This window comes from Benincasa hispida, chromosome 12 (genome assembly GCF_027475165.1).
Source record: "Benincasa hispida cultivar pf3 chromosome 12, pf3_genome.v1.1, whole genome shotgun sequence".
Taxonomy (NCBI): Eukaryota; Viridiplantae; Streptophyta; class Magnoliopsida; order Cucurbitales; family Cucurbitaceae; genus Benincasa; species Benincasa hispida.
The window spans coordinates 18,748,407-18,760,376 of record NC_143489.1 but is presented as its reverse complement, the minus strand read 5'-3'; the positions used below and the strand labels follow the sequence as shown (position 1 = coordinate 18,760,376).

General features: G+C 34.5%; 1 protein-coding gene across 6 annotated transcripts; it reads left to right on the top strand.

Annotated features, from left to right (window-relative positions):
- The first annotated feature begins 5,576 nt into the window (after nucleotides 1-5,576).
- On the top strand, nucleotides 5,577-9,435 carry LOC120092741 (chromosome transmission fidelity-like protein). Of its 6 annotated transcripts, none has more exons than XM_039050918.2 (5): nucleotides 5,577-5,907; nucleotides 6,282-6,486; nucleotides 7,988-8,069; nucleotides 8,172-8,230; nucleotides 9,062-9,435. In XM_039050918.2, exons 1-3 carry the CDS (start codon nucleotides 5,758-5,760, stop codon nucleotides 8,053-8,055), a joined length of 423 nt encoding a protein of 140 aa, XP_038906846.1. In that variant the 5' UTR covers nucleotides 5,577-5,757; the 3' UTR covers nucleotides 8,056-8,069; nucleotides 8,172-8,230; nucleotides 9,062-9,435. The 6 variants fall into 6 exon arrangements, with proteins under 6 accessions (XP_038906846.1, XP_038906847.1, XP_038906848.1 ...); XM_039050919.2 differs by having other exon boundaries at nucleotides 9,059-9,435; XM_039050920.2 differs by having other exon boundaries at nucleotides 8,172-8,259.
- Nucleotides 9,436-11,970: the final 2,535 nt, after the last annotated feature.

Here is an 11,970-nt window from a genome sequence, read left to right as displayed (position 1 = left end):
CATGTAGACGATAAGCAAGTGGGAGAGAAAAGGAAGCTATCGTATAGCTAAATGCTTATCATTTAGAAGAAGCTACACGATCGTGTAGGTTTTACTAAGTGATCGTTTAGTAAAAGGTGGACGATCGTTTAGAAAAACACGGCACACTATGCGATCGTTTAGGAAAGCTAAGCGATCGTTTAAGGACTAGTATACGATCATTTAGGCACAAGATGTGCGATCGTTTAGGCGCTGAGCGACTATCGTATAGGCTCTTGACTTATGCGATCGTTTACATTTCCACACCGATGCCAAATTTTTCGAACCTTTTCGAACTTTTGCAAAATGAAACAAAATTTTATTTTATTCTTCGGTTACAATAACTGACACGGCTGCTCCCACTAATGTACGTCCAAGAGAAATTTTAGGTCAATTATCATATAATTAACCAATTAAATAATTAATAAATATATCATATTATATTCTTACCATATAGTTTGATATCACATATCTACTATAGTAATTTCTCCTCTACTTGATATAAATCAAATTTATATTTAATTTCCTCCAAAATAATGTATCTCATACATTTAGCCAATTATATCATATATAATTAACCAGTCTAATTATATCATATATAATCGAACTTCCTCTTGTCAATTTGAACATTTGAAACTGACCCAAACACTGATTCTCAACTTTATCCAAGCTACACAGGGGACCTAATGGACTTGTGACTCAAAGCTCCAACGGTCCGTAAATAGCTGACTAAACTCTTTAGCCACGAGATCTATTATCCGTTAACTATCAGACATTCCACTAAAGACCAATAATTGAACTCTTTTTACCATAGATATATTTTTGTGTCCATCGGATATAACTAATCATGAGTACGATGACCTTTCACAGATGCTCGTAAGTACATTTGAGCCAATTTACCATTTTCCCCTGTAGTTACATCTCACTCCTTAAGTACTACTGATTCCTCTAATGAACAATACAACATAGTCTAACTATGGGTGAACACCTCTCAAGCCAAGAGAAGGTGTGTGGCGCCACATCGTTCAAGCCCCGGAATCAGCCCTTAAGGGAGCTATCTATCTATTTATCCTTGCTTCGGCGAAGGAGTGAATTCCATATTGTGTAGTTAAGTTCCCAGCTCCCAAATTAGACGAATCCCCAAAATGGTAGGTTTGAATCGACGACCTGGCCACTCGCACCCATACAAATCAAAGAACCGCTCTCAATGGCATAAGTTCCGAACTCACTCAGGATTGAGATCATGTTACCTATGGTCATCTTAGTGAAGTGAAGTCTCTGTGATGAACGGTGTTATATAACGAGACGTTAACACTTCGTGGTTAGGTATAAAAACTCTTTGTATAGGACGCCCCCGTTCGCATGTCCCCAACACAAATGATCAGGATCAGACCATCTATCACAAGTCACAACACTTGTGACCATTCAACAAAGCGGGCCGCATCTGTAGCGTTACCAGGATAAGATTTCCCTCCTTTATCCATATACTATAGACCATTTTGGTTATCACTCAAAACACAATCCACTTGTATGTCACTACATACATGCTTGAGTTACATACAGATAACTAGGAATTTTATGTTTATTAGTTTGTGGTAAAGCAAATAAAACATGCAACTGAGCAAAAAACAAGATGTGAAATAAATATCATATATTATACAACACAAGCGTTCATACAAACTGTTTACAAACTACAGGACACGAGACTTTAGGGAATCAACCCCAATACATAAATAATCTTCCAATGTTAGGTAAGCGACAACATAACAGATGCTACACGATATCCGAACAAAAACTACATGATCACCCAATATTTATATAAGCGATCACATAACATATACTAAACGATCGTTTAATAACATCTATAAGATCGCCTAATATTTGGTAAGCAATTACATACTAGATATAAACGATCGCTTAGTATCATCTAAACGTTTCGATAGTCATAGTCTAAGCGATTGCTCACATTTTGTTTACCCTAGATGGACTAGTGTATGGTGTTATCAGAGTCTGTTTGCAAGTTTTCTTGTTATGTCCCCTAAGACTGTACCTAGAACATTTGTGGATTTATTGTGGATCCTCCCCTTTAGACGATATTCTAACGGTCTGATGTTGACCAACGCTTGGTACCTTCCTTGGTAGTAGAATTTCAAAGTCTTCAAATATTGATCAGCGTCTCCATTCCTGTCTACGTCCAATGGGGAAAATCAGTTCAACATAAGTGGCAAGAACACACTCAACGGTAAACCGCTTTGCGCATAATGTTTGAACATTAATATTTCAAAGGGTTGCTGCAGGTATTGCATAGGAACATGAGATCTCCCTGCAATTGAACTTCATGCATGTGCATGTCCGTGAACAAATATCAACCAAGCCCCTTAAATCTCCGTCACCCACATTAATTGTATGCATGTCCACTGGAGAAACACGATATGTTCTATACATCAATTCTACCTTTTTGGGAACATCCATTGCGTAATAAGATACGATGTTTGTGCATGGCATTGTGTGTGTACGTCGAATATAGAACCAACCCTGCATCCATTCACAAATATGCTCCAATAGTTTCATTATTGGAAGTTCTCGTGCATTTTTTAATACTTCATTGAGGTATTCTACTATATTTGTCATCATTATCATACCTACAATGGATTTAATAAACCATTGCCCATCGTTGTAATCCAACGTCCTTAAGATAGGTCGTCACCCAGAATTGTTGTTGAAGCTTAACCCAAGATATCTGAAATTCAGACATCCTATAAGCTTTGACAACAAGATAGAAGTGTGGGATTATGTCATTATTCTTGAATACGTCCATAAAACTATTTTAAATGTGATATATATATATATGGCATGAAATGCCTCAGGGAATAAACTTGTGACAACCTTTGCAATGGAGATGTGACAATATGATATAATCACTAAATTCGGAATGTCTCCAATCGAAGCCATTAAATGAGTCATGAACCAAGTCCACGATGCATCATTTTCACCATGTAAAATATTGAACGTGATAGGGTATATGTTGTTATTGCCATCAATACACGTTGCTATTAACAACATACCTTTGTATTCCTCATGTAAATGGGTACTGTCAACAACGATCACACAATGGATGCAGTTCAAGATGTACTTAAAGTATTGTTCATCTTCTACTTCAACTTCAAATACCATTCCCGAATTTGTAAGCTTCGGTGCCTCACCATATGCGTTAAGAAGAGCATATGATCCTTTCGATGATCCTCATGCAAACACCAATGCATATTCTTTTGCGTGGTAACTATAAGCCCGCCCATAGCTTATATTCACCTCATAATCTCGCCGAACATCTTCAATTATATCTCTTAAGTGGTATGTTTGACCAATTTGATTGTATTTCGACTTGACTAAGTGTCCAATAACCCAACTTTTTGCTTGTTGATGATTACCCATTCACATTTCAAGAGCACATGTATGGACGCTTGACTACTTCATCACTTTGAAGGAATCACTTCCTTCCAATTTTTTTGCACGAACGCACCACTTGCATTCCTCCACCAAACACTATACAGTTAGGAAGCTCTTCATCGACTTCTTCACATAGTAGTCAAAGTTCTTTTTTATTGCAACTATTGACTATTTAACTAATAAATCATGTTTTGAAAAGAAAATCTAACCAACCTTTATATCATCATCATTAAGACAGTCGTGAGGTATTGTGATGAGGTCGTCGTATGATGGACCCTTCGATGGTTTGATCTATAAATGGTTGGTTGGAATAGTGGAATACATTCGTGCTGAAGGCATTGCCACTGGTGGGATGAGAATAAGTGGGTCGGAACATGAATGTGAGTTGATGGAAATGTTTGTGGTCCTGAAGGTTGTCCATATTCATAGCCATCAAACTGTGGGGTACATCTCAATTGGACGTTGTGACCATCCCATGTTTCATTTATGTCATGCCCCAAGTTACATGGCACAATGTTCTCATCTAATAAAGACGTAGTGGGGATGGTTGGTATGGTTGGAGTCATCGAATTTCACCATTGGTACAATTCTTTGTGTCTATTTCATGATTTTCTTTCAATGTCATTGATACGAGCAATGACATCAGAGATGCGTCACTGCTTTCTAAGAAGAAACTAATGTCTTCATCGTCGACTTCAATTGGGGGAGTTAGGACCAATAGACTATAACAACATTTGAAGTGTATATCAAACATATCTGGATAGATATTCTGTCGTTGGTGCAAAATACTAACTAATTCACTACACATTATATCATTTTTGACCTTCAGACCTTTCATATGCCTTCCAACATAATTTCTTCCAGATTGGTCCCATTCCCTACCAAAATCGTACAAAGATGCAAAGTACCATCGTTGATTTGCAATAAAAAAAAATTGACATTGAATTCAAATTGCTATTAAAGTGAGCGATCGCTTAACAAGTCATAAGCAATCTCCCAGACACTATTAAGCAATCGCCCAAATGAATGCAAGTGATCATTTAGTTGAATATAAATGATCGTTTACATGATTATAAACGATCGTGTATATAGTACTATATGATCACTTATATGTTGAGGGATCTCTTATACTTATGGAAGCGATCTTGGAAGAAAAATACTTCATAAACATTTACATTCTTTCTGTTTTTGGTTTTGATGAACAATTTTGCTCTATACCCAATTATAAAATGAGTTGAACAAAGATGAAAGCGATCGACAATGAGAACGTTGACCTGAAACTCTGAGAGAACAATAGGAGATGAAGTTGGAAAGTGCGACTGAAATTGAATAACTAAGAGTGACCTTACATTACTTGAATAACTGAATAACATTCAATGTTGTTAGAATATTAGTTGAGAATAAATGCTTTGGTGGAATATTGGTGTTGCGTTGAATACATCTACTATCATTGGTTAATTTTTCAAAAAAAAAAAAAAATCAAATAATGTAGCCAAAATAAAATGACAAATATTGCTATCAAAATTGGAAAAAAAAAACCCTCGTCTTGTTGTAAATGGAATAAAAATAACTTTCCTTTGTTCATGAGCATGCTCTTTTGGGAGACATTTTTTCGCATGAAAAACTCACCGATCTTGGTAAATTTTTTTTTAAAAAATGGTAAATATTGCTATCAAAATCTTTTTTTCTTTTCTTTTCTTTTTTTTTTAAAAAGATGAAAGTAGTAAACATTACTACTGGACTTGAGAAATATGGTGCAATTTCAAACTTCAATGGATGAGTTTGATAATCACTTACATGAATGTTGATCATATGGTGAAAGTTTAATCACTTACATGAATGTTGATCATATGGTGAAAGTTTGAATTTGATAAACATTTTTTAATATTGTTGATGTATCATGAAAATTGAATCTTTTCTTTGATTTAAAAGAGTAAATAGTTACAAATGAGTAACAAATACTCTGTTTTGCTAGTAACCACTAAATCTAAAGAATACACTGAATAGTTGTAAATAATAACTGACCGCAATATATTAGTGTATAATAACCCTTCCATAAAAAATAGAGACAAAATGGGAAGGTAAAAATCCTCACCTTGGCTGTTTTATATATACTATAAATTGATTTTCCAACCATGTAAATATTCTTTACGAAAGAGCGGGAAAAGTTCTCTTATTTCACGCCATTTTGCATCCATCTTCTTCTCATCAGTCGTCATTCATCAGAGCTCCATCTTTCTTCTCCTCTTATCTCTCAAAGCAGAGAAATTTTAAATCGTAAGCCCTAGAAAGATGCAGATTAAGTTGAAATGTAACTGTGGCGAAACCAAATGCTTGGAATGGGCCGTCGTTGAGTTGCAAGGCGTAGTTGAACCTCAATCCACCTTCCAAGATCGCCTTCAAAACCTCGAAATCGGCATTCTATGTCGGCCCTCCGCTCAGGTACTTTCTTTTAACTTTCTCATTTATCCATCATTTAACGGTTCCATCAATTTCTTCTTGTTTTGTATCTAATTCTCAGCCACTGTTGTAACCCTAGAATTGAATTCCCTCACAATTTACATTACTTAGCTTTTTATAAGACGAATTAGATACTAGATCTATCGAATTGAAATGGATTTCTCCTTCAAATTCACCTTCCTCTTACTGTACTGATTGTTGATTTCACCTAATTGAAGATGAATTTGCAAAATTGGTCTCCAAGAGTGATTTTCGTTCCTTAAACTCTTTTTTTTTTACATTATTGGTGATTTGTAGCATTAAATTAGTTGCCTCTAATTCTTTCAATTGATTGAGGGTTTTTTTTGGGTTTGTAGGAAGTGTATACTTTTACAGTAGGGTACCATGAGCTGACAGGAAGCAAAGTGCCTTTGAAGAAGCCGTTGTTGGTGTTGAAGAAAATGAGGTCCGTGGATGAGGATCAGAGTAGCGATGCCAAATCGGCTAATGCAGAGTTGGAAGTCATTGGGATAATCAGGCAGAGGATTCTGTTTAAGACCAGACCAAAGGCCCTCATATCCAGTACGTTTCTAAAATCCGGCTAGATTTTGAAAATGTTACTTTGAAAGTAAGCTTATGCAATAACGAATTTATTGGTAAAGAAAAATTCAGTTTCAGAGAATAGATCATATAAAACCAAATGGTAAACAAGTCTATATACTGAACAATGTAAAACTTGCAACATCAATGGAAGTTTCATTGTGTTTTGTTTCTAGCTGCGAACATAAATAACAGGGAACGATCTGAATGTCAATAGATTTAGATTTAGACTTGTGTTTTGGCCCTAAAACCCAAATAAAGTCACTTGCCAAGGGTTATCTTGCTAATTTTTGTTTCTAAAGGACCTGCAAATAGAAAGATAAGAAGGATTTTTAGGCACTACACTACAGCTATAGGGTTTTGACAAAATAAGAGGAGCAATTCAAGGAAGTGATGAGCTCCAATCACTATAAAGAGAGTCTGTATCTTTGATAGGGATGGTCATTCAAATCGCAAAAATCGAACCGTTTCTAAAAGCCAAACAAGATACCAAACTGAAAACACAGTGAAATCGAAAAATGTGGTTCGGTCCGGTTTGAAGAAATTTTGAAACTAAATTAATTCGGTTTAGTTCGGTTTAAATTTCGAAAACCGAATTTAAACCCGAACCGAACTGTTGTTAACTAATATATATATATATATATATATATCTAAAAAAAAGAGTAAACCCGAATTTAAAACCGAATCATTTTTAATTAAAAAATATATAACATAGGTTTTTTAAAAATACCAAAACCGAACCAAACTGCATATGTGATTCGGTTTGGTTTAGTTCGGTTTTACATATTAGAAATTTGGTTCGGTTCGATTTGACCACCAAACCGAATCATTTCCACCTCTAACCTTTGATTTCAAATCATCCTAGTTTAAAAAATTTATGTTGGTGTACTAACACTAATTAAGTTTCCTTTTTATATTCTTTGGTCTGAGAGTGGAGCAAAGGGTGTGAACGGTACTAAACTATTTTGTGTGATTGTAATAATTTTTCATACTATAGATTTCTTTTCAGTGGGTTGAGATTTTCTCCGGTCTTTTAGTTTTTCACTTAAATTCTGGTGTTTGCTACTTTTGTTGTTTTCTTTTAATTTCTCAATTATTTCATGCTTATTCCTGGATAGAAGTAGATTTTTTCGAACAAAAACCTTGATTGTTAAGCGTTGGTTTTGGTAATGCTTCCATAATCTCATAGTTTATCTGTTTTACAAATGTTCTTGTTCTTTCACTTTCTAATCTTGATTTTCTAAATGAATTGAATACATGTAAAGGGACCTGGCCATTATCTCGGATCTGGCCTTGAATGTATAAAGTTTTGTAAATTAACAGAATCTGTTCAATAGGTGGTACAACTGTTTTGAATTTTAAGAATAACATTAAATTTAATATCCCAAGCATGGTTTATTTTCTGTACAGAGATGTTTTCTTTCACTTCTTTTCTCTTCTTTGGCGCAATGTGTAATCCTTATTATGGTTTTTCTTCCTACAGAACCACAGCCATTGGTTAAGGAAAGGTCCCGCGCTTCAGGATCTGCAGTGACAGGCCAAACAACATGACTCTATGTGTAAAGGTGAAATCTATCCATATCTTCACTGGGTTAGATTCAATCAGAAAGGTTGAATGAAATTATTCATTCATTCACTCATCTATATATATTTATGTTATCAACCAGGAAAAGAAGAGAGGAAAAAGAAAATATTATCAATCCTAGTTCCAAGAATACTGTCATCAGTAAGTTATTTTCCAACTTCACACATAATGTAAGATACAACCTTATTCTCAGGCATATTGACATTTTTTCCAAAATTGCATGTTTAAATTTAATTTTGGTCCCAAAATCGCTACCATTTTGTTCCTTAAATTTCTTAAACATTTCATTTGGTCCCTAAGTTCCAAATTCAAAACCATTGTAGTAATTGTCATGGACTATCAGGTCTCAAATTTAGATTCATGATGTAAAAAAAAGAAAAAAAAGATTAAATATACTTTTCTAGGTTAAAAAAAAGAGATAACAAATTGGATATCAAATTCTAAATTAAAAGAAAAAAAAAACAAAGAAAGAAGGGATAACAAGTTGAATATAGATTTATAATAACTAAGAATAACAAATAACTATAGATATACATTTGTATAACATCAACGAAATAATGAGAAAAATGCCAATGAAGTATTAGATACAAAATTAAACCTAAACTAATAAACAACCACCTATCACAAAAGGTACTTTTCTTTGTCATGCAAACAACCCCATCAACAGTAGCTTATTTGATTACATAACCCACATTATTGCTGAGTTTCTTGCTTTTCTCTAACCCATCTCATTATGAATGTAAAAGCTTTTTAGTATGCCATCTTTGGTCAACAGCGTTTGATTAGGGTGTAGTATAAGAATTCGATAACTATTGATATTACGAGTTATTTGTACCTTACCAAACTTGTTTCTTGCACCTTTAACTACTTTATGATGCTATTTTATGAACAAATCATCTTAAATCATGCAAGAATGTGAAAGTTATATACAACTGCAACTTCACATTGACCAATGCTGCATGTTTTCAGCAGATCATCACAAACTGAGTTATTTTTGGCACCTACTTTTCAAAGACAACCATACACCACTATGCCTATAACAAGGGAACTTTATTCATTACTCAAGCGGGAGGCCCATTGCCAAAGGAAAGGAACCCTAGGAAACTAGATGGCGAAAGCTCTTGATTCAAGAGTATTTGGGTTATAACTCAGCTCAATCCCCTTTGGAAAAAGAAGGATTGAGTAATCAAGTGGCTAAATTCATATAGCTTGTTTTGCTTTTACTTTGTTTATCATCTAATCTAGTATAGATTTAGTCATTAATCGACTCCTGACATAGAGCGAGATAGGATCATAAAGGGTTGTATGTCTATTTATCTATATAATACACTACTTTGTCACTCAAATGTGCTAGTGCAAGTGTGCGTTACACATTGACATACACAAAACGAGTATTTCAAGATTGATCTACAAAGAAAATTTGCGCTCATCAAAATTAGAACAAAACTCAAAATTGCATTGAGGCAAGTTAACCAGTTGGAACAAGGGCATGGTAACAATGAGAACTAATGAACAAAGATAATGTCAATCTAGTTGTCAAGCTCATTCTCACTCAATTTGGGTATTTGCCCGTAACTCGACTCTTTCGGTGTTGAAAAATGCTATTACAATACGGACACACAATAAACACTAAATACTCCCAAATAGAAGATTTAGTAAATCAAATTATTAAAACAATTGCTAAAGCATACGTTGAGCTATAATATAAAGATGGAAAATGCAACGAACATCTTTCCAAAAAAAACTTGAGTAGAATTATTGAAGATAATTGTCCTCACTTATATACTATGAATCTTTCTCTTATCTAACTAATGTGTTGACTAACTTTGAAACAACAATTGTCAACAACTACAATGGACGTATCATGACATTGCAAAATCAAATATTAGTGATTATATTTGAAAATAACATTTTGTAGGTAAATTTATTAATCACATACTTTATACCTTTATTCACTATTATCGGATTGTAAATATTCCTTTTGGGCTTTCTTCAATAGATGATTCTAGCTATTTAGGTTCGTCGTTTATAAAGTCATCATCAATCGAGGATGATGCTTGGTTATGTATCTCTTGATGATCAACAACACTAGGTTCAATGTCGCCTTTGCAAAATGTGACGTCATGTATGAAGGCTTCCTGTCAAATAACATATCAAGTAGGAACATACCCAAAGGTAGGTCCATATAGACTTCCTCAACCAGATCTCCATGAAGAAACACATTATTAACATCACGTTGAACAAGAGACCACCCATAAGAAACAATCATTGTGAGAGAACACGGGTGGTGACATGTTTGGCCACTGAGGAAAAGGTTTCAATAAAATATAATTCCTCTTATTGAGTGTATCCCTTTGTAACCAAGCGAGCTTTGTACCTTTCTATTAAATTATCATCCTTATATTTTATTTTGTAGATCCATTTATACCCAACAGTATGTTTATTGGTTGGTAAAAGAACCACTGTCCAAGTGTTGTTTGCCTCCATGGTATTGAGATCAGCTTACATAGCCTTCTTCCAATGATCAAAAGAAATAACTTGATGGTAGAATTGTGGTTCAAAATGGGAAGAAATGTTGAGGTTAAAGGCTTGGTATGTAGGTGAGAGTTGGGTGTATGATAGATAATGTTGAATGAGGTATTTGGTATGAGGAACAGGGCAAGGTGAAGATGATAATAGGTTGCAATGGTAGTTTTGAAGATAATATGAAAGGATCGAAATTTCCATAGCGGAAGCTACGAATGCCTTGTGTCTTAGAAATTCGTTTATAAATTCAATTAAAACAATTTGATAAACATACACCCTTAGCATGCTTCTACTGGAATTTTAGAGAGGAAAAGGATAAGAAGAAATACATACCCTTGAAGAAATATTTTCTTCATGCTTCCTCTCTGCAGCAAAAACACGAATCGTGATGTCTACCCTCCTTGAATAGAAAAATTCTCTCGAACGTAGCAACACGAACTCCTTGGACACCACCACAAGGCTTCCTTGTTATTCTCAAGGTGAGAATTATAAGAGAGTTGAGTGGGATTCCTATGGATTAATTTTGATGAAGGGAGGAGATGTGATCTTTAAGAGGAAATACAGAGGAATGAGGAGATTAAAGTTGAGAGCTCTCTCAATTTCATGTTGAAGTTGAAACTCCCTCTATTCAAAATCCTATTTTTTTTAGAGAATGTGAGTGAGAGAGTTTTTAATGACTCCCTTGTTGGGTTGTATGTTCTAAAACTCGCCGTTTGTAAATTTAAACATATTCAATTTTGAATAAATATGTTATTGAGGTTTATTTAATAAATATATTATTAAATATGTAAATTACAGACTAAATCCAATAGACTAAGATCCATGGCTATTATATGAATACTTGGACTTTTTATGGAAACATAAAGATGGATAAAGTTCGAGTAAATAGCCAAAATTGTCTATAGTATATGAATAAGGTTGGGTACCTTATTTTGGTCACAGTATCGGATGCGATCCACTTTGTATCTATTACAAACAATGTGATCCTGAATCTTTCATGTAGAGACATGCGAGTGGGGGCATCCTATACAAAAAGTTTGTATAAGACCAAGACCAAGAAATAAGTTACTCTTACTTTATAACGTTGTTTATTGTTTAAGACTGATTATTTCAAATCGATGACCTAGGTAACTCAACCTTAATCCTAAGCTAACTATGAACTCCTATTTATTCGAGATTATCCTTAGATTTGCATGGGTGAGGGTTGGCTCAATAACACCGGCTCAATAAGCCTCCCATTTTAGGGGTAAGATTGGGTGGATAGCTGGGAACATAGGGTGCAAGACGGAATTCACTCCTACCTGCTTTTAGGGTTAGAAGAGAGGTTGTTCTCTTAAGTACTTATTCCACCCAAC

Excerpts from the sequence above, each read along its gene's own strand:
- LOC120092741 (XM_039050918.2), top strand. The coding sequence starts at position 5,758 with ATGCAGATTAAGTTGAAATGTAACTGTGGCGAAACCAAATGCTTGGAA. Across the intron at positions 5,908-6,281 it reads TATGTCGGCCCTCCGCTCAG|GAAGTGTATACTTTTACAGT; the intron begins GTACTTTCTTTT and ends TTGGGTTTGTAG. Across the intron at positions 6,487-7,987 it reads ACCAAAGGCCCTCATATCCA|AACCACAGCCATTGGTTAAG; the intron begins GTACGTTTCTAA and ends TTCTTCCTACAG.